Genomic DNA, 27,267 nt, shown 5'->3' with positions numbered 1-27,267 from the left:
GGCATAACTCAAGGGTCAATCATCAGACTGTCACCCAAGTTGGACATTCGATGGCATAACTCCAGGGTCAATCATCAGACTGTCACCCAAGTTGGACATTCAATGGCATAACTCCAGGGATAATCATCAGACTGTCACCCAAGTTGGACATTCAATGGCATAACTCCAGGGTCAATCATCAGAATATCGCCCAAGTTGGACATTCAATGGCATACTTTCAGGGTCAATCATCACACTGTCACCCAAGTTGGACATTCAATGGCATAACTCCAGGGTCAATCATCAGAATAACACCCAAGTTGGACATTCAATGGCATAACTCCAGGGTCAATCATCAGAATATCACCCAAGTTGGACAATGTAGGGCATAACTCCAGGGTCAATCATCAGAATATCACCCAAGTTGGACAATGTAGGGCATAACTCCAGGGTCAATCATCAGAATATCACCCAAGTTGGACATTCAATGGCATAAATCCAGGGTCAATCATCAGAATATCACCCAAGTTGGACAATGTAGGGCATAACTCCAGGGTCAATCATCAGAATATCACCCTAGTTGGACATTCAATGGCATAACTCCAGGGTCAATCATCAGATTATCACCCAAGTTGGACATTCAATGGCATAACTCCAGGGTCAATCATCAGAATATCACCCAAGTTGGACAATGTAGGGCATAACTCCAGGGTCAATCATCAGAATATCACCCAAGTTGGACATTCAATGGCATAACTCCAGGGTCAATCAACAGAATGTCACCCAAGTTGGACAATGACAGTTCAGGGTTCCCGCTGGCGATCGCCATTGTCGCCATTTGCGACAAAATCGCAAAAGTGGCGACAACTTTTCAAATTTGGCGAATTTATGGCGACAACGATTTTTTTCTAAAATATTTTCTTAAAATGACGTAAGTGGTGACCATGCGGCCTGCATGATAATCGATTCTGTCACTGTCATAAATCAAGCGCATCTGCTGGTGCGACAACATTAATTAATCCGATAATTAGGGCAAGCAGTCACGGCCCAGTCAACACCTCGCTAATTATTGCAGAATTTTATTGCTTTCACGGATAAACAATGACATCCTTTAACTGTTATGTCTCTTATAAGCAAACACTTTTAATATTTAGCTCAACAGCCTTGTTGCGTAATTATCGTGTTAGTTTTAAATATGCAAATCGTAGAATTTTATGTTGTCGGAAAGTCACGTGATATGCAAATTCCGTAATGACGTTTACGCGCTAAAAATAGACTTGCTTTCGGTTTTGTCGCAATTTGTAATTGCTATAAATGCAGCATTCTAAGAGTTCAAAAAGTGTCAAAAAGATTAACAGAAATCAAATAAATAGGATTAAACCCCATTTGATAAGGCTTCTAATATGTTGGCTGGAGTAAAGAGTAGGTAGACAAATTTCTATTAGGAAAGTTATGGCTCTAGTTTGACAATGTATATTTCTTTGAGTTTCCATTTATTTTAAATTTATCTCATAATTTCACAAATGTATTCCTTTATTGTATGCAGGCATTAGACTGAAATCAACATATTGATGTTTATGTCACTTTTTTGCAATATTTTTTTATTTATATACTAGTCCATATACAATGATTTTGTCAACAGAATAACAATTTGCTATTAATATCTTGTGCTTCATGTACAACAAAATGTTATGATTTGCACGACAATGTGCTAATTAAATGCAATTTAAGGCTCTTAAAATGCTTAAACCCCATGAGCTTCAGGGGGCTTCGCCCCCTTGGCCCCCACAAGGGCGCTGCCCTGGACCCGTAAGGGGGCCTATCGCGGCCCCCTTAACCCACCGCGAAAAAGTGGCGACAACTTTTTAGAACCCAGGGGAACCCTGCTTATGTAGGGCATAACTCCAGGGTCAATCATCAGAATGTCACCCAAGTTGGACAATGTAGGGCATAACTCCAGGGTCAATCATCAGAATATCACCCAAGTTGGACATTCAATGGCATAACTCCAGGGTCAATCATCAGAATATCACCCAAGTTGGACATTCAATGGCATAACTCCAGGGTCAATCATCAGAATGTCACTCTAGTCAGAAAATAAACATTCAGGGTGGATTAAACCTCGTAACTTATGAAACTTGGTTTAGATATTAGTCCATTGAACATTGTTAGCAGGTTTGGTAAAGATTAGATCAGAAATGCTTAAGGTAGAAAGTGGAATTTAGTCAAAGTGCACAAAAATGCTGAGCAAAGGACTAAAATACGCAATAGGCACCTCTAGATTATATTATATATTACCATTTTTTTTATTGTTGTTTTAAACTGTCCTCAAAAGTACAAAAAACATGATTCAGCCTTCATTAGGTACTGAGCTTAATCCAAGTAAGTTAGAACATATTGTATGTATAACATCTGAAGTTCTGTCCTTCAATAACACAATATGATACTAATATGCAAAGTAAAACAAAGATGGAATAGTCTTAATATTTTTACTGGTTTCATAAAATCTACTTGCATAGCTTCAATAACTATTCACGTCTTCTGATGTACAACATGAAAATACATGTACAACCTTTATACAAGATACATGATAATCAGACAACTACTAAATGCTTCAAAATATTTCAAATGTACATGACATATAGGAAAGCCATTATATCAGCAATAATTGTTCACCTAAATTCAGCAGCAATATGAAATGCAATAAAATCTAAAAGCTGAACAAAAGCACATATATGATAAAGCACAATGAACAATGCCCTATAATTATACAAATATACCTATTTTGGCATCTTCCTAATTAGTCTTGTGAACAAAGAAACAACATACTAAACCAACACTGTGTCTGTAAGGAAGAGTTTACATGACATCTTTCAACATTTTCCATACATTGAATTTGAAAAAGAAGACTTAAAAGAGCAACACAAAAACTTGTCTGATGTTTTTCCCTGTCCAAAATAACAACATAACTGAACAGTTATTTCAGCCGTCTTTATGGGCCTTGCTAAACTAGTATGCCAAGCTTCTTTTGGAATTTCTGCAGTTTCTGAGTCATGGTCAAGGTTAAAGATTTTGAACGGCAGCAATCTTTTCTTCGTAAGAGAAATGAGCTTAAGATGAAGACCTCTCACAATAATATCTTTACAATCTGTTCGGAAGAAAATATACATCTCTTGGTACCTGGCACAATATACATGACATGGATTGTTTACAGTATACTTTTATGATGAATTATTAATAATAATATTATTTTAATAGTAAATGAAAACAAAGCATGCATTGCTAAACTAAGGTCATTGAATATTGCACAAAGCTAAAACACAGAACATCTCAAAATTCTACATTTAATACTACACAATTTTATTACAAAAATGTTTCTTAGACGAAAGATGACAAAAAAAATGAAACAATAATACATTAGGAGTCAATCAGCAAAATGAAACATCATCTTCACAATTTTAATGCAAGTAATGAGATGTATATAGACAAATATACTTTTGTTTCATGCCTTTTGATAGTTTATTAAAAATAACAGTAATATCCTGATAAACTCCAGGCTGAAACAGTGAATTAATCAAAATATGATTTCACTGTTTCTCTGTTTTAAGCCTGTTTCATTTTAAAGAAGCAAACACAAACACACTCAATGCTGGGAAGACAAGAGCTGTCGTAAGACAGCCAGCTCGATTATGCTGCTTCGACTTTATAGAAATGAATACAATAATGATGTATGTGCCAGTCAAAAGCAATAAAAAAATCAAATTGAAAAGTAAATAGTGACCATAACTCTCAAGGCCCAAAACATAATCTCATCAAAGGTCTCTATATATTCTTTATATATACCAAGTTTAGTCACTTTTTGTCAAACCTAGCTAAAAAAATGTCGATACAGAAGGTGATTTTGACGCTGACCTCCCACCAGCCCGCCCGAACAATGATGCAAGTCACTCTAATAACTTGTTTTCCCTTTGCAAAACCTGGTTAAGAATATAAAAATGTGCTTGTCAAAAGATATAAAAAGATCATTGTTCTTTTTTTAGAAAAAGTCAATCAAGGGCCATGCAATTTATATTTAGGGTTAAAATGGAGTTATGTAACCTTATTGTAGGGTGGTCGTCATTAATTGTGTGAAGGATCAAGTCAATTGAATGAAGGGTATAAAAGTGTTTTTTTATTAAAATCCAAACTTGCCCTAAAACTTTAACCTGCCCTAAAACTTTAACCTACGGTAAGTTCATAATTCAATCAGAGGCCATAACTTGTATTAAGGATAATATTATGTTATGTAACCTCATTGCATGATGGTCCTTAACAACTGTGTAAAGTAGTAAGTCAATTGAATGAAGGGTATAGAAGAAATTAATAAATATCCCAGCCTGCCCTAAAACTTGAACCTAAGTTCCTTAGTTAATCAGGGGCCATAATTTGAATAAAGGATAATATGGAGTTATCTAACCTCATGAGTGAATTGAGTGAAGGTTACTGGACTTATAAGAGAAAATCCCAACTTGCCCTAAAACTTTAACCAGACGCTGACGTTGAGACTGAAGCGAGTAGTTTAGCCCTCCTTAATCTTTGAATAGTCAAGCTAAAAATACAATGAGGCAATTTTTAACCTTAGGAACAACAAAATTAAACATTTCAGTAACAAAATACAACTCGGTGAAATAAATTGCTATCTTACACTGTAAAAAACAATTATTTTCTATGAAATCATTTATAAATGTACTCAATAATTGTTGCTTTACTATGAATAATTGAAGGACTTTCGATCATTTATAAAACAAGAGCTATCAAAGGACAGAGCTCGACTATTCACCGCTTTGTCTTAAGAATGAATACAAGAAACAAGAAACCTTGTTATGTGACAAAACCAGGTTTTCAATAATTCACCAAAGAAATACAGCCCTTGTTGTGAGATTCAGTTTCAACAGCTTTTTTCTATGTTTAGTAACAGTGACCTTGAACCTAGGGGCCCCAAACACAATCCCATGGGAGTCCTCCATAAACTCTTCCTACATACCAAGTTTGGTCACAATTTGTCAACCCTAACTAAAGTTATTCAGAAGTTAACAGTTATTCATAACAACTGTGGGAAGTATTAAGTGAATTGAATGGGGTGTATTGGAGTTAAAAATGCCAACTTGCCCTAAAACTTAAAACCAGAGACTTATGCCAAAGCCGACGCCGGGCCAAGTAGTAAAGCCTCCTTATTCTTCGAATAGTCAAGCTATAAAACCCACAAGTCTGGTTTGGTGATTTGGGTTCTTGTTGACATACAACATTATGTCACAATAATAATGTAAATTGCAGTTTGCAGGTATTATCAATTGTAATTGAATGATAATTATAATATCAAATGAAATGTTTTGCTGGATAAAATCAAATTTTCTTAGAACAATAACATTTATTGATGGTTACATATAACATTGAAGAAAACTCTGTGCAAAATTATCATTTCTTTTTTGTTATTTAAGTACACAAATTGCAATTAATATATATATATATATTTCATAGACATACTTCAAAGTTGCTTAAAATGACAAATGCATTGAATGTATGCAACATAAATGTAATACAGTAAACCTGCGGTCGTTGGAACAGGCAGTCGTTCGAGAACCAGCAGTCCCTCGAGGTCGAAGCTTAGTCCCGAACATTTTCCCTTCTATTTTCATTTAAAATATTGAAGCTGCATCAAATCAAGTCAAGGAGTCATGCACCACAACGTTATGACTCCCTCAAGGTCAAAATTTCACACATTTTCCCCAAACGCGAGTTCTTAATAAACAAACAATTGCTTGGTGTTAAAAAAATTTCAAGTTGTCAAAATTGCAATGTCAGTTGATTTGATAAGTTGATAATGGCATTTGAGAAGATAAATATAAGAAGTTAATTGTGATGCTGACAGTATTCTTCAGACGCTCTGTACACTGTCACACCATATTATGATTCAAAAGTTTCGCAAGAAAGACAAGATGCGCCAATTATCAATCCTTGATTTTGCAAAACTTAAATCTGACTTATGCGATAATATTTGCTTTTTTAGAAAATTTGCTTTTTGTAAAAAATAAACTTTACAACTTCTTGATTTATTGGTTTTACTTTTACTTTTTTCATTTAGTACAACAGCCTTTGAACATATGAGCAATTTCCACAACACAATATATAATCTGTGTTGAAGTAAACATTCCGTTTAATGACTTCAAACTTAAAATACACTGAAAGACATTTCTCAACAGACTTGGGAAATTGAACCTTGGGTGGTTTGAAACATCGGTTCCCTCGAGGTTTTAGCTCGGACCCTTGCGTCCTGGAGCCATCGCAGTTTTACACTATAACAAAACAGTTTTCTTATCAGACATCAAACAGTTGCGATTAAATGCAGCAAAGCTGAAATGCTTCTACATACATGTACCTTATAAACTACAAACTACTTGTGTACTTCTTGCATTAAACATGTAATAATATTATCGGTGCAAAAGTTGAAAGAAGATTGCAAAATAAAGCAACAAAAACGAAACAAATTTTGAAAACATTAACCTCCATACGGATGCCTTTTACATGTATTTTAAGAAAGGAAATACTACATAAACTGCTGCACTTGTACCAAAAAATCTAAAAACAGATCATTTTGATATTAATCCAAGTTCCAGAAATATACTTAACCGGTGTAATTTGGCCGATTATAAATTTGATTTATGAGTTTTCCATTGCATAGTTGTTGTTTTTTATGATGTTTGTTTTAAATGAAGTTTGCTTTAAGGAAATAAGTATTACTCTAACAACCATTTTATATATGATTAATTAATTGTAAGAAGAGTTTAATGAAAAAGCCGAACTTGAAAATACAATGAGATCTCATTAAACAATATTAAAAAGTAAGTAGGCCACCGGTCTCCTTTGTTCCAAATAATCGAATGATTTCCTATACAATGATAGGTGCCCCTGTATTGGTAGTGTCCTAGAATGCAAACCCAGTTTAAGGTATCCTATGAACAATTATACTAATTTTCTATGCCTGGTGACCCCATATTATTTTAATTTCATTTGTAAGGGATTTATGCAAGTTAAAAATTAAACATTGTACATCTGATACCTTGAGGTAGGTAAATACACAAACTTTTTAATCTGAGCTGATTTGAATGACTCACAAAAACACACAATCATTACTTGAATCCAGACCCTATCTCCACTGCGTAGGAGGTTGATAATACTACTGATGTGACCACGAATCCATGGCCTGGTCACAGTTACCAATGCCTGCCCCCTTCCCCATCTTCATTCATCCCCCACCCCTCCCCACGAAAAAACATATCCATGCATCCAGTGCCTTTCTCTTTTGTGGTGATTGCTGACAGTACTGCTGCTGTGGTCGTGTATCCGGGCCCTGAAGGAATGCCCACACCTCATTCAGCCCTTTTCCCATCCTTTATCAACAACCCTTGCATTCACTCACCCACCCAGTCCCTGATGCCCTCATCTCCGCTGTGGAGGAGGTTGATAGTATTGCTGTTGAGGTCGATTGTCTCGGGCCTGGTAGGGCTGCCCGCCACCACCCCGTCGAAACTCCATACTCCCCATTCCCTGTATTACTTCCTCCATACCCCCAGGGGAGCCCAGAGGGGCTGGGGCTGAATAGTACATCTGGGGTGGGGGCATGCTCATGTCCGGCTGCATCATGTTGCCTCCCATCTGGGCCATCTAAACAAATAACACCAAATTTTGAGAAAAGTTGACGTAATGTATATAGCTTATCATAGTCTTTCAAAAGCTCTGTAGAGCTTGCTAAGACATGACAAAATCAATGTTTTGTTAAATGTGACCCAACCTTTCCTTCTTAAAGCAGCAACCTCTAGATTTTGTTCTCAAATTCCATCAAGTTTTGAAAATTTACTTGAAATAAGTCTGGTGGCGAACCTGCTTGCTTTCATGGTGTGTTTTTGTAGAACTGATTGTTATAAAAGGACTGCAGGGCTTTCTTAAAGTGTAATGTTTCGTTATAAATATAAAGCTCTGAAGAGCTTGTTTATGGTGTAATGTTTGCTGTAAAGCTCTGCAGAGTGTGCTTATGGTGTAATGTTTGTTTTAAAGCTCTGTAGAGCGTGCTTATGGTGTAATATTTGCTGTAAAACTCTGCAGAGCTTGCTTATGGAGTAATGTTTGCTGTAAAGCTCTGAAGAGTGCGCTTATGGTGTTATGTTTGCTGTTAAGCTCTGTAGAGCAGGCTTATGGTGTAATGATTGTTTCAAAGCTCTGCAGAGCTTGCTTACAGTGTAATGTTTGTAATAAAGCTCTGCAGAGCTTGCTTATGGTGTAATATTTGTTGTTAAGCTCTGTAGAGCTTGCTTACAAAGTAATGTTTATTATAAAGCTCTGCAGAGCTTGCTTATGGTGTAATGTTTGCTGTAAAGCTCTGTAGAGCGTGCTTATGGTGTTATATTTACACCTCAACTTCCATTCCTTAAATGAACGGCCTTTCAGCAATTGCAATTATCATCCCATGCACCCAACATCGTTCGATATGCTAGTATTGCATATCAATATACATTGAAATTTTTCGTCTTGTTTTTGGTTTTAACTGTGTCAGCAGGCCACGAAAAACTTTGACATGTTGAAAATGTTAATTTATGATTTGTTATAATATTTTTGTCACTAGCGTTTCAATTTTACGTTTAAAATCAACAAAGCCGTTTTCACCGCATTGTTATGACGTCATACATGTATGACAAATTGTTTCCGATAACAGTCGGGTCGTTCTATTTACAGAATGGGTGAGAAAGAATAGATGAAACTTTTTTTTTAAATAAAATTAATATTTTTTTTTTAACAATTCTAAAAATAAACAATGAACTCTTGGTGTCAATATAAGTAATGAATTGCGTGGTTGAAGTCATTATCGGGGATATGAATGCAGTAAGGCTGATTAAAGTATGTGTGGTCACTCCACACACTTTAACCAGCCCAACTGCATTCATACCCTGATAATGAGATCAATCCCACAATTCATTCCATAAATGTTTTTGATAAAAGCTCTGCAGAGCTTGTTTATGGCATAATGTGTGTTGTATGACAAAAGCTCTTCAAAATTTGCTTTTATTGTATGGTTTGTTATAACTTGCTTAATTAAAAACAAAGTTTATGTTCCCATCTTACTAACACCTGATCTAATACATGAAAGCTTTTAATATCAAGTACCCAAAAAATCCCAGGAAACCCCAGACCCAAAAAATGCCCTTAAACAAATTAGATTACCAATTGTGGGAGTGGTCTGATATCTGTGAGGCGGACCTCTTCTGTGTTCCCATACTCAGTGAAGGTCACCACGCATGTGCTCATGTCCCGGGGCAACACAGCTATCTGGGCATTGTAAAACTGGAAAAATAAAGTTAAAACGGTTCCAATTTGTTCAGGTATTGATCAAAATCAGGAATCACAATATTTTGACATCCATATCTGTAATTTCCAGGCAACAAGTCACCCCGCACGTGACAATGTCCAGGGTCAACTTTGCTACCTCTTGTGTGTGAGGCATCTAAATCATTATTGGCTGGTGATATTTGTAAAACGTAAGGAGTAGAAATCTGCTTACATTGCCATCTTCCCAGTATCTTGCCATCACACGGTCACCCTGTTTAATGCTGAATTGTGTCATTGTGGGGCTCACAGCCTGTCAGGGGTAAATGAAACAACAGAGTCAATAATACCATATAATACTGAATAACTTAACATGTACATGTATAATTTATCTAAACCGATATACTATGATCATCTTTATAACATCAACTTGTTAAGGTCACTCAAATCTGTGAATTTATTTGACCAAGAGTGCTGGGACTTGCAACATGTATGCGTCATGTGATTGTCAATGTAGAGATCATATGTATCCAGTTTTATATTGATTTCTTGCACACTGGATAGGCATTTGAATATATGACCTTGCTGGAAAATTCCATCTGGCTCCCCCATGCCAGATAAGTCACATGATGGACAACTTTTAACATGTTATATTATAAAAATCAACAAGAGCTGTCACAGAGACAGCACGCTCGACTATTCCGCCGCTTTTCAGTGTATGGATTGAAAAGTTATGGCGAAACATGCATGGATCACTGTTAGATTAGATTTCAATGCAATACATGCTGTGCTGAGATATAAACATAAATGTGGTTACATGGAAAATTTTATCCAGAATTCTTAAGTCTAATAATAAAGGGCCATTATTTGCAAAATACATTTATCTAACTTGGTCATTCAATTAGGTTGGGTGGTTGAATACCATTGTATAAAGACTCAATGCAATACATTAAATAGTTGCTGAGATATTATCCTAACATGCAAGACCTTAACCAGAATTTCTAAGTGGCATAATAAAGGTGCAAAAATTCTATAATATGAAAGATAAGAGTTATCTTACTTGATTAAATAAGAAGATTAAATGATTTGGAGCCTGTGTGTAAAGTTTCAATGCAATAGTACATGATGTATTCACTGAGGTATTGTCTTACAAGTGTTTACATGCAAAACCTTAACCAGAATTTCTATGTCGAATAAAAAGGGGCCATTATTTGAATTTAATGCAAACTAGAGTTATCTTACTTGGTTATTTAAGTAGATTGGATGGTTGAGTACCATTGTATAAAGTCTCAATGCAATACATCAAGTAGTTGCTGAGATACTATTTGATGTGTGCTTACATGCAAAACCATAACCAGAATTTCTAAGTCAAATGATAAAGGCCCATAATTTGCATTATATTAAAAAGGTGTTGTCTTACTTCATTAATGTAGTAGGTTAGATAGTTGGGAATACATATCTGAAGTTTCAATGCAATACAAGATATGTTTGCTGAGATATTGACTTAAATGTGGTTACATGCAAAACCTTAAGCAGAATTTCTAAGTCGAATAATAAAGGGCAATTATTTTGCATTAAATGCAAACTAGAGTTATCTAACTTGGTTAATAAAGTAGGTTGGATGGTTAAGTACCATTGTATAATGTCTCAATGCAATACCTCAAGCAGTTGCTGAGAAATTAACCTACCGGGTATGTGTGCTTACAAGCAAAACCTTAACCAGAATTTCTAAGACAAATAATAAAGGGCAATTATTTGCATTACATGCAAACTAGAGTTATCTAACTTGGTTAATTAAGTAGGTTGGATGGTTGAGTACTATTGTATCAAGTCTCAATGCAATACCTCAAGCAGTTGCTGAGATATTAACCTATGTGTGCTTGCACGCAAAACCTTAATCAGATAATTTCTAAGTGAAATAATAAAGGCCTATTTTTTGCATAAATGCAAACTAGAGTTATCTAACTTGGTTAATTAAGTAGGTTGGATGGTTGAGTACCATTGTATAAAGTCTCAATGCAAATACCTCAAGTAGTTGCTGAAATATTAACCTATGTGTGCTTGCACACAAAACCTTAACCAAGGTGTGACGCCGACGCTTGGGTGAGTAGTATAGCTCTCCTTATTCTATGAATAGTCGAGCTAAAAATGATACAAATTAGGACATTTAAATAGAGAGCAAATGAATACTGTACAAATTCTTCACAGAAGTCACCATTACTAAAAATAATTAATTTTAAAAAAGATTTGTATTAAAACTTTAAGAGGAAGTATTTGACATAAAAAGTTTACAAAAAATTACAAAGCATCATGATTTCAGTAAACATCGTTGATAGGCTATTTTGGTGAAATGAGCTCTCCTGTGCCTTTCACATCAACTATTTTGCTAAAATGGAATTTAAGGTTTGCAAGAAAAAGACCAAACATGTGTTTTTGGTCAGGATAAAATAACCAACCTTGGGACAGGCTGCATGGCCTGTATCAAGGCTTTTAGTTTCCAGAATAAACACATGAAAAATGTCATTGATCTTGGATGGTTTTGAGATGATTCCACAATGGTGATGAAAGTGATTGACTAAAATCCAGCTAATTATTACATTTATAATACACTGTTCGTACCTGTGGGATGTCTGTGTAGACATACTCTGGAGAGAATTGTGCAGCACAACTGCTAGCAACAGCATTGTTGTTCATGTTATAGTCATTGTAACTGGTTTGCACAACTTGGGGATAACTCTGCGAAAAATTGTTTATGTCATCTGAAGTCTGTGAATTACCTCCCTTGTTAGACTGAGATTTCTGCCTCAAATTACCTTCCTTTGAATAGGAGTCCTGTTGCCTATTATTGTATTTTTGATCATTATAAGAATCTCTATTTTGTGAAGAGTCTGGTTTCTGGTTTTGATTTTTCTGCTGGTTTTTCGGTCTATCGGTTCCTTTGTCAGTTCTATCTGGTTTTCTAAACTGTGAATCACGTTTTTGGCTATCGTCTGGTTTCTCATACCTCTGACTAGAGCTTTTATTGTCTGTTTGGTCCTCTCTCGATCGCTGGTTATAATTGTTGGCACTTGGTTTTGAACTGTTATTAGCACTTTTCTGATTGTCATACTGGTTCCGCCTATCTCCCGGTCTAAAGTCCCTATCCCTCTCACTCCTTCCGTCCCTACCGCCTCCCCCGCCTCGTCGACCATCCCCCTCATTAAAATTATTTCTCCTATCACTAAAACCATTATCACCTCTACCCTTATTTCTATCATTCCTATCAACATAACTTCTATCCATATTTCTTTTATCAAAATTTCTACTATCACTCGTAGAAGTTTTAGGTCGTTGGTCATTTTGTGACCTTTCTGAGCCCTCTGACCCTGACTGGTTGTCATAGTTACGACCTCTGTTGAACTGTCCTTGTCCTCCCGACCCTTGTTGCCGAGGCTTCTGGGAGAATCGTGGAGGCTCGGCCTGTTTGGACCTGTAAGACTGGTCGATATTGGTCTGTGAATAGTTTCTGTGATCCCTTGTGTCATTCTGGGGTAGTTGATCTGAGGTAGATTTGGTGATCATGGATTTGCTCTCCCCTGAAATACAAGGCATACTGTTTCATACAAAAAACAAGGGATTTGTGGGAAGTAAGATTTTTAACATAAAAATTACAATACTGTTAAAAATGTTTGTAGATTGATACAAATGAAGTTAAATGCAAACTACATTGATGAAAAATTGGAATATTACTTCAAACGCTACATCCAAATTGGTATCCACAACAACCACCAAACTTTCAGGTGACAATATTGATAATTATGATTTGTGATTCACACAAGCTGCAGCAAGAACCTATTTTTAAACAGTTTGATCTATTAAAATAGTGACTGAAGAATTTTCCTTTTACTATGCCATGGCGTTGGGGCTTAAATTTTAAGGCATCAAGCTTTGGCAGAAACTATTGTAGCCCAACCCATTCGTAAGATTGTCTGTACCTTTTGACTAACCAATGGGAACTTTGAATGGAAAGTCAAATACGTTTAGTATACCGAGCCAAGGTGGCTACAAACTGTTGCCAAAATTGTCTCAACACCAGTTCACTTCTTTATATGATTGTATCTTTTCATTGGGTATTTAAATGGTTAACACAATTACACAGGGAAGCTTTAAGCTTTTTGCAGAAATTGTGTTAACCAGTGTAGACTAACAAATTGGTATTTTTTTGTTGAGGAAGTCAAACAGAGCCATGGATTAGCTTTCTGGGCTTATCTTGTTTTAGAAACAAAGTCACCAAGAAAAGCTCATTCCATTTTTCTTACTTTACCTTTTGTGTCGCCAATAGGTATTTTCTTGTTGAGGAAGTCAAACAGAGTTGCAGGCCCTGAAGGTCTACTGCTGGCGTCCCCTGTCTCCTCTTGGTCTCGGCCCCGTCTCCCTCTGCCACCACCTAGATCACAATGGGACATCAGAGCCTAGTTTAGACATTTATCAATTTTTATGTATGTTAAAGGGTAACTTGGCCATTGTATTTCTTTTCCGTCAATAGGACCCAAATTGGGCCCGATTCACATTTAAAAACAAGAGGCCCATAAAAACTGATACTGAAGTAGCATGGCTCTTTTAGTCATTTTCAATTCAGAGCATTCATTATGTATGTACATGTTCACAAGCAAAATTATAGCAATTTTGACTTACTAGTAAAAGGCAGTATACTGAACCCAAACTCAAATCAATCAGTCAGACCAACGTTACAACATTACAACACACACAGATAGTTGTCTACCTTAGAAAAGTTTTTTGCATTTCAATGGTCCTTGAAAACTTTTATTGTGTCACAAGCAATCATTTACATAGGAATGGACGATCAGACACCGTACCATTGAGCAAGCTCATCTGGCCTTTGGCCTTTCTAGCAATGTTTTAAGAATCACCTGGCTTTTACACATTCACTGTTGACGGCCCAATTTACAACAAGATGAGATAAAAATGCAGTTTTCAATATATATACATTTATATAACAGCACTTATACTCTCTCCTTATTGGTTAAGCCTTGTGATAAAAGTGTCCGCTTACAGAGAGAGACCCTATGATTACCACAAGATGTGATTTGGAAAACTGTGTGCACATTTGGCCATCACGGTAGATAACTTATTGTACATGATACATAGGGGAGAATTTTAGCTGAATTTTTCTCAAAAAGCATCCATTATTTACAGTTCTGACAGAATCTTTGTTCTCCAAAATTTCATAAAACATTATGTGAGGTATGAGTGATTTTGTAAAACACTGTGTGCCAGACCTACTTCAGCATATCCTTTACATACCCTTCTTGTGAACAAAAACAGAAATTAGACAGGGCAATAAGCAACTTCAAAAATATCTGCTTGATGCTCAAGCTGCAGAAGTCATAACAGTTCCCATGTGCTATCAAGGTCAGCAAATTCTCAGCAAATTCTACACATTATCTTGATGACCCACCACTAAAAAAGTCTACACAACAACCGTTTCACAATATCTCTGATACAAATATCACTTACCTCCTGTGTCGTCGTCTCTCCGTTCTCGTCTTCCGCCTCTCCCCCTGTCAGACTCGTAACTCCCCTGCCTGTTTGGACCCCCTCTTCCAAAACCGCTCCGCCCAGGCAGGACCCTCCCTGAGAGCAGAGAATCTAGGGCCTGTTGGAAGTTCCCTCCACTTTGTTTTAATGCTGACGTGGCATCCTCAGCTTGAAATCCCATCTCAACGATTTTTGCAATATCTCTGTCATTTACCTAGTTAGAACATTTGACACAGTATATAAAACTTGTAAAACACCAAGTTAAAAAAAATTGAAATATGAATGGATTATCTTCAGTTCAGATTTCACTTCAGTTGGAAAAAAACATTTTTTATGTTTTTATTATTAGCTATAATTTATCCAAAGAACCATACAAAATATTGATCCCTAACAGGCCACATATCCAACCAACCAGATAACTGTCTAAAATATACAATTTACCCCTTATTCCAACTAGTACACTAGCCATTATCAAACAGTCCTCTCCATCGGACCGTACCTTGGTACCTCCCCCAAACTTTTTTGTCAGCCCATCCTCCTTAGCCTGCAAAGCCTCGGCGATTGTGGCCTTCCGCTGGGCCTCAAACTCAATTTCCTCCGCACGAGTTTTATCCTTGTCCCCCTTAAGGGTCTCCAGAGATTTGAAGTTGTCTATAAATAGAGTCAAGTACATTACAGATGATTAGCTTGCATGGCCTCAGCAATTATTGCCTTCTGCTTGGCTGATTGTCCCTGTTCAGGGCTTCCTACAACAAGTTGTCTGCACAATGGAGAAGTCAATGAAATATAGTAAAAAATCTAAAACTGTTTCATTCACCATTACTCAGAAATGATCATAGGAGAATTTTGACTTAAGAATTCTTGCAAACTCACTCTTAACGTATTACAACATCAAGTTACGTTAACACGATGATTGTGTGTTAATACGCATCACTTTAATCTTACATGATTACTCAATACTGCAAATATATGTTAACCTGTCTGACAGCCAAGTACATCACTATTTGATTTAGAAATGTCCATAAGTCCAGTAAAACCTTTGCCAATACCTCTTTTAGGCTGTGCTTTGTATGCATCAGTAGAGATTCTCTGACCAAATGGAACAAATAGTGGCGGTCCCCCATCTGTGTTGAATGTGGCACGACTCTGCTTCGCCAGTTTCTGGAATACACATGTACCAATAACACTATACAGCCTTCAATCATTGATGACATGTTTGTCTTATATCTAACTTAACATGAATGTGTTTGGAAATAACAGAAAAGTTAAAATTCAAGGAATTTCATTTGATAGTATCTGTGTAATATAATATAATACATGTATGCATAAAATGTACCATAATTTTAATGTGTTACTTTGTTTAAAAAAAATACATGTAGACTTTCTGTCCAAATACATTATTAGTCTAATATCTGTGTACAGGATGACTCTACATCGAGACAGTCAATTTCCAGGTATCTGTAATCCTACCCGCTTTAGTTCCCATCCCTCCGCCAGCTTGTCCACCCGACCTCCTAGAGATTTGGCATTCTTGTTGTTGAGGAGCAGGAACCCGTGTTCGACATCCACCGTAACCTTCAGGAAGATCTTGGTGCCAGGGGCAGTGCTCATACTGAAAATACAATGCAATACTTAAAACAAGGGGTTCTAACAGCTGATTCTGAAAAATAGCAGTGGGTCTGTTTGAGTATGGGGGATTCATGCCTAAAGCGGCTCCAACCCCTTTGGCTATTGTTCTCATGAGTATTTAAAACTCACTTCAAGGAACTTCCTTCTGGTTTTTATGCAAATGTCCGAGCAATTCAGATCTTTACAACAGTACAATAATCTGAAGTGAAAGCTCAGATTTAATCCTGAACATGTTGTTATTAACTCTACTACAATCTATCATATCTTCATTGTTGCTAAAATGAAGTGAAACAACTTTTTTTATTCAGGTTAATACAAAACATGCAATACTAATACACTAATAATGTTTAAGTTGGTTGTTTTGTACAACTTCATAACTAACCTACAGGTCGAGCCTACAGAGACTGGGAGTATGCATAATCCTGAACTGACAGCTAATATCGTAACCAATTATCCATTGACATTAAAGAACAAACTTATTTCTGAATAAGTGATACATATTGGCGTGTTAACTAACAAAGTGCTTATTTTTATATACCTATAAAAATATTTTATATTAAAAAAAACTTTGTCTCACCTTATCCGACCCACATTTTGAGGTGTGGATGGGTAGGTAGTGTTGCTTTTTTGTTTCAATTCACTTCCTTACCCTTAATTCCATAATGAAAAAATAAATTAAATCACGACCACCTCTCCGGTGGGTCAAACATATATTCCGGTCACATGTATTTTTGTGTGTAGTTTGGTAAGGCAAACCAAAAAAACTTATTTGTGACCTGAGAAACAAAAATATCTATTAAAATTTAGATTTTAGCAATTTATCAACCAAATATTCACCTGACTCCATTCAGGTTCTCAGTTTCCACGGCATTACATGTGACATGTCCGTCCGTGAGGCTGAACTTGAAAATACGGGGTGCCGCCTGGGAATCCTCATTATCCTTCGGTGCGGAAACATTCCGTATCTTCTGAAGCTGCAACACTCCAGGACCCTGAACCTAGAAATATTGGTATTTGTTTTATAAAGTCCTGTGAGGTTTTACTATTTGCTTTGGAGGTCATGGGCTTTCAGATTGGAAAAAAACTCATCTTCACTGAAATTGGGTATTACATTTTTTTATAGAATGCATATTTTCCGCTTAACAAGAATGATATTTATACATAAATAGACAGAGAAATGGAAATACTGAGATAAAGCCTGTTTCTGTGAAGAAACATTGCACACATTGCAGGGGGACCAATTTCTTGTGGAGACCTTTTTTTATAAATATCTCTTTTCCTGGAAACTTTTCCTTTAACATTTTAGAAACAAGTATTTGATGCAGACACCACACAAGGGATTTCGAAGCAGGACGATTGTATATCGAGGAAAAAGTGTTTTAGCTTGGGACATTCCAACATTAAAGTAACAGTAAAGTCAACTGTATCAACTTGTACAAATAATATTACAACAGTGTTTATATTTGCAATTATAAAAATCATATATAAAAGAAAAATAACCAAAAAAATAATAAGGGTAAGGACAGGGTCGGTCGGGTTACTGGAAACACACCATTGTTTTTATATGGCCTTAACAATTTGTCCAATAAATTGTTTATTTGTTGCTGGTATATAATGACATTGTTACCTGAAGGTACGAAACTTACATAATCTGCCTTTCCTCTGTTTACGTCCTCTGGCAGCCATCCTTTGCCAATCTCACGAAGGTCAATCTACAAGAAATAAAGACAAACACTGAAAATAAAGGCCTTTTTCTTAAAATCATAACTTAAAGTTGGGTATGTAATAACAGGAAACATTAACTCAATCAGCTATTTCAGAATTATTCCATTCAAGAAGGAATTTTCATGTTTCCTGGACCCTAATTTGACAAATTTGGAATCCCTTGTAATTGTACAGGGTCCCACTTTTTACATGTATGGCTTACACTTGGCAAAAGTCACACATGGATGAAGTTTGTGGTAAATGGTGACCCCTTGAAAGAAAATTAAGTCAGTACTCAGGTTTCCTGTGTCAGAGAAATCCCTGATTCAAAGAATTTATTTAAAAAACACAGGCATAAAAATTAACTATTTGAATCATATCGACAAAAAATGCAATGGCTTAACAGAATAAGAATTTATTTTTTTTAACAATTTCATTTGAAAATTCATCCAATTGGGAAAGCGTTTTTAAGAAAAAAATGAGTACTAGGACTTACATCTAAAGCAGACTTGATGATGGAGTCTACATCTGACTTGCCAGTTTGTGTACACTGGGCAATCCCTTCCCCTGTCAAGTACCTTGACGAAAAAGAGAACAAAAACTCAACTAATATTTATATGCTTGTCTTTAGGATGATTTCATTGAATATTATTGTACGATTATACATATATATGTATTATGCTCTTTACAGCCTTTAAATGTGTCTTGGTTTTCCTAATCACCTGGGCCCTGTTTCATAAAGATATCTTAGTCGTAAATCTCTCTTTGCAATGCAATGAAAAAAAATCCAAAGATAGTTCTGACAAAATAGTGGTCTAGCCAAATCTTCCAAACACTCTTATTCAGTGAACTCTTTTCAACTGTCATTAACAAAAAGCGCACTCCCTCACCGTGGTGTTAAAGGCAGTATTGGACTCTACCACGTATCATTCAGATTCAGAGCATGGCACATTTTCAACATTCAAAAGGGCAGCATGGCGCTAGTCCACCTAAATGGCCGTCAACGAGTCTTTTGACGATTCTATTACTATGACAGACTCGAGACGTCCACCATCCCAGCAAAAAGTAGCAAGCGGTCCATGCGCAGAGAATCCTCGCGGCCACAATTTTTAAATTATCTCCGTTATAAATTCAAATGTCATTATGCAAAAAAAAAATGTTCAGATACCATAATGCACTTACATGCATCGATTGTATCCATTAATCTGTAAATCTAGGACAAATCTGACAGGTTGTGTACATGTATGAAACAGGGTAAAGGATTTGGAATATTTTGGTCGTTAATAGGTTCGGTTAAATAACACTATTTTAAATGCAACCATTTCAATGCGCTGAACGCTAACGTGTTTGTTGGGTTGAGTTGGGAGAACATAGCTTATTCGCCTATGAATTACTTTTTTGATGAAATATGTATTTGAATGTATCAATAAAGGTGTATAAAGGCAGAAGTTGTCACAATTTAGTGTGTGAGCACATAATTAACATTCCACCGTGATACCGTGCATTTAGGGCTCCAACATTGTTTTCTACATACTACGTATCAAGTCAATACATATTTAGAAATTATTTAAAAATATTTTTTCTTTAATTTAAAGCTATTTTTGTAACGATATATGGATAAATCTGGCGGTGACTTGCCAGGAGTCTAGACAGTGATTTTGTGTGTCTATTTGTTTACTACTACAAGCTAGTGAAATATTTCATAAAGTAATTGACACATACGCGACTTGTTTATAAATTTATGTATGCCTTATATAGGTACAAGATAATACGTATAACTGTTCACATAAAACAACAACAACACAGTCATTCCTTGAATGATACATAGAGACAGTACAAAACATAAAACTGTATAGATATAATGACTTGACTACAAACGAGGATTGTGCATTTCCGTCATTGTATTGTTATCTATATCAAAATTATCGTCACATGCCAACAAGCAATGTCTTTTTTTTAAATTTGGAATCCAGTAACAGGTCCCTTCACTGGTTTCGTATCAATGCCTCCGGAGTGACAAATATTATCGAAACATCGGCCCTTGCAATATCTGGAAAATATCACTATTCTAGTACAAATACAAAGTAATATAGTTTTAAATACTCTTTTCGGTCTATTCTACCATTACTTTAAAATGACTCAAAATGCAAATGTATTTACAATTTCATTAAGAATGTGCGTCTTTTATCAAATTACTTCAAAGGAACTATTTAAATTTTATAAACTACCTTTCACATTTATCTGTTTTCCGCTCGATATGCAACTCTTAATACCCCAACTGTGCAGCTGTTGTTGTTGATATTTCATCAAGCTGATGAGGGGAGACACAACAACAGAAACGTGAGGCAATTCAAAACTCTCCTACAAAAAGCAATGCTCATCAACATCACCATTAGCAGCAGAAGCAGCAGCATACGTTACTACTTCACTATGTCTAGTATTATACAATATATTCAAACTTAATATAACTTCAGAAATGGATAACACGTTATGTGAAACATATCGGATTGTTAATATGATTATGTGCAAATATGCAGTAAAAACTAATGACTTCAAAGAGAATACGCATGTTCTCTTAAAGATGGTGAGTAGTTTTATGTCAATTTGTAATTAATTAATTTAATAATAATAATAATGTACATATACATTTGTAATGATAACCTGCTGGTCTTTGAGCAATGGCGGGATAATGTAGCACATAGATTTTCCATAGCCAGTTGGCAGCAAAGCAGTCACATCTCTGTTTTCCAACAATGCCGAAATAATATTTACTTGTTCGTCCTTAAGTTCAAAATTAAACTTTTCCTTTATGGAATTGTACAATATTTTAACAGTATCAGCCATCGCAATGATAATGAAATAACGTAAGTTGTCCACGAATGGCCTGGGATGATCAAAGTGGGAGCTGCGAACGGTTTCCATGGTAAATGGCCGAGTTGTACCGAGTGATCAAAGAAGCAGCCACCAAAAAATGAACACTGGAGAGTATTCGCGTCACGTGCCAAAATTGTTTGATGCTGATACCTGCACCGTTTGTTTTCATCTTGTTGATCACATTGAACGTTATTTATTTTTTTCATGTTCCTTTAAGATTTCTTAAAATTGGAATAATGCAAGAAATATATTGAATGGATAATAATTAAAAAATGCAGTTTGCTACGTGTTCGAAGATATTTTCTCCAAGAGCCAAAGGGTACAAAAGAACACCATTGGTGACGAAGAAACGATCTGGTGATGACATTGAAGAAGTTTTTAATATCAGTTTGACTCAATCCACATCCAAACCGCTTCAGTATTTCTGTGACATGATATGCATTATTTTTTTGTATGTACATTTTTATTGAGAGTTATCTTATAACTATTAAAACATCTGTCAACTTATTCTTATAGTTGCAGTATATATGGACTCGTTAAAAAGAAAGAGTTCAGATAGCATGCAAAGTTTTCATGTACATCGTTATATTGTCGATGCTACTGCATCTACTGCTGCATGATGATGATAATGATGATGAAGATGATGATTACATTATGATGATTACGTGATGATGATTATGACGGTGATGATGATGATTACATGATGATGATGATTATGAGGATGATGGCTTTACTGTGAGAATAATATTTTTTATTTATCCTCTGAAATTAATTTAATTTTCTACTTAACATTATATAACGGACAAATTAGGTATCACCCTTTGAACACAGGTTGCGCTGCTCTGCTCAATACATAGAAAAGCAGGGTTCCGGCTGGCGATCGTCATTGTCACCATTTCCGACAAAATCGCAAAAGTGGCGACAACTTTTCAAATTTGGTGAATTTATTGCGACGATTTAAAAAAAAATAATCTTAAAATGACGTACCGTATTTTCTCGACTAAAAGACGGGGAAATTTGGTCCTGATTTTGAACCTTAAAGTAGGGGGCCCGTCTTATAGGCGAGTCTATAAGAATTTCATAAAGAAAAGAGTCATAATCAGGAATATTTAACATAAGGTATTCAACTGACTGATTTATTGTCTGTGGATGACACCCCAATAAAAGTGACACGATCACACCCATTGGATTAAGACCACCATAGATCTGCTTCGTTTCGCTACGATGAACACTCAATATAACACATGTTATCGGTCCAAACACGTTGTTTTTCACAGGAGACATATTTTGTTACCTTTAAAATAAAAATATTTTGACAATTCTTTTTTTTTAAAATGCGTTGTTATTTTTTCTATGTCGTACGGTAATTAAAACTTACTTTTTCCTTATCATGCATATATGCATGTAACTAGCAGATTTCAATACATATTTCATTAACTGTTACATTAATTTATCCGCAATCATCAATGTTTTTTTAATACTCAAAATTTAAGTACCATCAACTGCAATCCAAACAAACAAACACTTGCGAAAATATAACTCATTAACACATGTAATGGAATTTGTTCTTTTGTCGGCTACAGATCAAACAGTACAATTTGTGACGTCACAGCACGAGCTGTGTAAAGATCAAAGATGCACTGCAATGGTTTGTATTTAAATAGGTCAATCAAATACCATATGAACCCACTTAAATCCCAAAGTTAGGTCTAGGCTGGTTCAAACATACCATACCATCGGAAAATAAAAATCAATAATCCCAAGCAAATGAACAAATTTAGTTGATATTTGACTTGCATGATAATCCATTCTGTCACTGTCATAAATCAAGCGCATCTGCTACAACAAATCCGATAATTAAGGCACCAGTAACGGCAGTGTTTGACACTAAGACTTTTAGAAAAGGAGTCCGGTGGACTCCTTAATTTCAAAATCAAGGAGTCCGGCATAAAATTAAGGAGTCCAGGATAATTAGAACATATATTCAAATTTATAGACTCAATGCTCCAGCTAGCCCTAAATAAAAGGTTGGGACACCCGCTGCCCTTTTCAAGTACCCGGCTGCCATTTTACTACACCCTGCTGTGTCCTTTTGTTTGCCAGTCAATGTCAGATATGAGTTATAAATGTACTTACTTTTGACACTAACTTAAAGTTAACAGCTGTGGTAACAAACTGTAAGTATTGAAAGAAGTAACATCACATTACATAAAAAGTTGAGTACTGGCCCTTGCAAGCGTCCCATAAAGGCTAATTTAATTCACATCAAAAGTGTCATTTCTGACCTACCCCCTGGCTGGAGCACTGATGACTATTTATTCAATGATTTCAGAGTCTTTGATATTTCATTTCTGAAGGGCAAACTAGAGAATGTATTCTGAGAGCACATTTAAGTTATATTTTAATTGTTTTATTCAAATAACATGAACATGACTGAAACTATTTATCTAATAGATTCTAATATGACTTGAAGAAATTGCCATGAATTGATGATCTAGCATATAGAAGCTTGGCCTCTTGTGAAGCGGCTGTGGAGCCATCAGATATAAGGGAATTGAACGGGGCATTATCAAATACTGAATTTTGTTTAATTGGAACATTCATCTGCAATCAATGCAATGAGACACTGACATGCCTTATATGTTGTGCCAATGCTAACAGACTTTGCAATATAAGCTTGGTACATGGTGACATAGTCTGTGTAGGACTGTCCTTATTTTTGAATAATGTTCAGCATCCATAAACAGAATGCACTACCTGTCAAAGATAGCTTTGTTCAGCTGAATTAACAAGCGGCCAGCTGGTGATTAACTTAATTATTTTTTCCCTTTTTTGCATTTTCTTAGCTTATAATATTATCATGGCCCTTAAAAGTTTGTTGATGGCTTTCAATCGCACCTTACAACGCACAGTGACAAAAGCTCCCTACAGTCAGGTACTCATATACAGATGTCAGTTCAAACATCAGCCAAGACTATTGTTTATTGTTTTAACCATGCTTGCTGAATTTCCTTTCTCTATAAATTACAAACTCTTTGTGTTTTTTTTCTTTTTCAGTTCTTTTATTTTTCGCAGCCGGTGGCGAAATCCATTTTACCATTGACATAAACATTGTTTACATCTAAAATCAACGAGGAATATTTTTTAAACACCGTTTGACGGGTTTTATCGATTTAGTTACCATATTACAAACATTAAAAGATACATGAATACCAGTCAATGACGTCAATTACTACTTTAAAAAGCGTCTAAATGATAACGATTTGACGAGTCGCAAAATAATTACATACGAGCTTTCGGATACTTTTAACCTTCGGATACGATTTGTGTACAATTGGATTTTGAAATGAAGGAGTCCGACGGACTGCATAGACTGAAAATCCGGTAGTCCGAGCCGAATTTTAGGAGTCTCGGACTACCGGACTCCCGTTAGTGTCGAACGCTGGTAACGGCCCAGTCAACACCTCGCTAATTATCGCAGAATTTTATTGCTTTCACGGATTAACAATTGCATCCTTTAGCTGTGATGTCTCGTATTAGTAAACAATTTTAATATTTAGCTCAACAGCTTTTTTGTTGTGTTATTAACGTGTAAGTTTTAAAAATGCAAATCATAGAATTTTAGGTTGTTGGAAAGTCAAGTGATATGCAAATATCGTAACGACGTTTATGCGCTAAAAATAGATTTGCCTTCGGTTTTGTCGCAATCTGTATTTGCTATAAATACGGCATTCTAGGGGTTCAAAAAGTGAGTAACTGATAACAGAAATCATTTGGTATGCTTACAAATATATAGAATTACACCCAATTGATAAGGCTTCCAAAAAGTTGGCTGGAGTAAAGAGTAGACGAATTTCTATTGGGAAAGTATGGCCCTAGTTTGACAATGTATATTTCTTTGTGTTTCCATTATTTTAAATCTATCTCATAATTTCATAATTGTATTCTTTAATTCTAAGACACTATTGTATGCAGGCTTTATAAACATATTGATATTTATGTCACAATTTTTGCAATATTTTCCCTTTTTTTTATTATATACTTGTCCATATATTTTGTCAATAGAATAACAATTTGCTAATATCTTGTGCTTCATGTACAACAAAATGTTGTTTTTGCGCAACAATGTGCTAATTAAATGCAATTTAAGGCTCTTAAAATGCTTAAACCCCATGAGCTTCAGCGGGCTTTGCCCCCTATACCCCCACAAGGGCGCTGCCCTGGACCGCGAAAAAGTGGCGACAACTTTTTAGAACCCAGGGGGAACCCTGGAAGAGCGAGGATAACTATGAATGCGTGTTTGAGGGTTAACAATCATTGACAGATGGGTACAAATTTATTTGATATATATCAACATGTATACAAAATGGTGGACTGCAACGCTCATTTTGTGACCCAGAGTATATTTATGTGAAAATAACGACTCTTAACGACAAATTCAATCCAGTTAAGATCACTGTCAGGTACATTTGTAACAATTATATCATTATTATTCAACATTGATGCATAATATTACTATAAACTCGGTGTTAAATGGTAGAGAGTTGTAGCGTTACAGGGTTGCACATGAAATGTCAAAATAATAAAAAAAGTATCCCTGATCGATCATAATTGTAGCTAAGCATGGCGCTAGCAGAAACACTACATGTGTGATGCGCAAAATGTGCCAATTATGATAGCGAATTACAGCGCCATCGGTCTTTTGAGTACACCATTACTTGATAATATAAGTTTGTTAAATTCAATTTAAGTCAGTCTGTGAGTGACAGCCATATAAAAAAAACTTTACTTTGAGTTTTGTGTATGATTTCAATCTTTAAAGAAAAATATCACATGACACAGTTTAAGAAACTTATTCATGTATTACATATCACTAAATGTCAAAAATGATATGTCTGAATGTCAATGTTAATTTAGTAATTTAATTACCATCCACGATCTTGCAACGAAACACCCGCCATGTTTTTTTTAATGGTGGCGTAAAAAATTTCACGATATCGTTATCGTCTGCACCGGCTACATATCACTATTTAAAAATAGCTTAAGATGCTCTACGTTGAATCAGGCCGTGCAACGCCAAATAAAAAAACTACTACTAATGAAAACAAATGTTACAGTACAAATACTTAAATCAATTTGATATTCCTTAGAATTTATCCCCAGTTTGTCAATATACTAAAAGGGATGAATAAATGTCGAAAACAATGGTTCTTATGGAGGATACCGAGTTAAATTTGAAAGAAATGTGCATATAACACGAGATTTCTATCTTATTAGACGAAAGTAGATTACAGTAAATCTTTTAGCACTCACCAGTCATTTAGTAATTGTGCTGTTTCTGCTATTAAATACACGCTTATAATATTCTTATCAATAATTAATACTTTCAATGAATGCATATTTAGTAAGTAGTTAAAGCTTTATCACTCAAAATCATATGTTTGTTATACATGTGTAGGCATTGATTTTGAAAAAGGGTGTCACTTTAAATATATTAAATACTACTTTGGTTAACCCTCGGAACAAACGGGGGGTTTACAGTTCCTAGTAGAATACACGTGCAAGGAAATCGCAAACATATTGCATGTTCATGTACTTGACACGCCTGTATCATCACACCCCTAGAAAAGAAACAAGAAAGCGTACATAGATGAAATGTTTAATTTATAATATGACATTTGTACGTTTAAGGTACCCTAGGATATAAGAATTCCCGAGAAGTATGCACGATGTATGTATATATATATACACATGTTGAATTAAATATGTTTAAATCAATGTGTCGACACGTGAAGGTCTTTTATTTAGTTGGTTCTCAATATGTCATATGGGATGGGAGCGGGAGGTGTCTCATACCTCATGAACACTTTGAAGAATACACTGATGAAAAAGCATTTTGAATGTTCTCTATCTCCAAAATGCCAACATTCAATGATATAACTTTTTTGTTTGTACCAGATACCCTTCGCTTTCGATTGTCATTCCTGATTTTGAGATTTAAGAACTTGCATTTCGGTGCCAAAATTGTTTTGTTTGCCCGTGCGTACTGGCGTATGACTAGGTACGCCCCTGATTTCAGACAAGAAATTGCTATAATTAATTCCGGCTATGAGGGAGGGGCGACAGTCAAATGTTACGACCCTAATTTACGCCCCCTCTAATTAACGTAAACTCCTGGCCCCGCCCCTT

At 35.6% G+C, this 27,267-nt stretch overlaps 2 protein-coding genes across 2 annotated transcripts; both read right to left on the bottom strand.

Moving 5' to 3' along the window:
- Positions 1-7,270: 7,270 nt before the first annotated feature.
- Positions 7,271-26,040, bottom strand: LOC128228080 (tudor domain-containing protein 3-like). The gene is made up of 13 exons (XM_052939169.1): positions 26,008-26,040; positions 18,701-18,782; positions 18,147-18,212; positions 17,338-17,498; positions 16,342-16,483; positions 15,921-16,032; positions 15,371-15,522; positions 14,851-15,085; positions 13,637-13,759; positions 11,953-12,908; positions 9,569-9,646; positions 9,232-9,351; positions 7,271-7,680 (listed from the first exon to the last, which is right to left on the bottom strand). Exons 1-13 carry the CDS (start codon positions 26,037-26,039, stop codon positions 7,456-7,458), a joined length of 2,484 nt encoding a protein of 827 aa, XP_052795129.1. The 5' UTR covers position 26,040; the 3' UTR covers positions 7,271-7,455.
- On the bottom strand, positions 19,942-21,086 carry LOC128228081 (ATP-dependent DNA helicase RecQ-like). The gene is made up of 3 exons (XM_052939170.1): positions 20,851-21,086; positions 20,433-20,565; positions 19,942-20,254 (listed from the first exon to the last, which is right to left on the bottom strand). Exons 1-3 carry the CDS (start codon positions 21,046-21,048, stop codon positions 20,190-20,192), a joined length of 396 nt encoding a protein of 131 aa, XP_052795130.1. The 5' UTR covers positions 21,049-21,086; the 3' UTR covers positions 19,942-20,189.
- Positions 26,041-27,267: the final 1,227 nt, after the last annotated feature.

Source organism: Mya arenaria, chromosome 3 (assembly GCF_026914265.1).
Source record: "Mya arenaria isolate MELC-2E11 chromosome 3, ASM2691426v1".
NCBI classification, from domain to species: domain Eukaryota; kingdom Metazoa; phylum Mollusca; class Bivalvia; order Myida; family Myidae; genus Mya; species Mya arenaria.
Note: the sequence above shows the minus strand (reverse complement) of the source record. Positions and strands in the feature narration are given on the sequence as shown.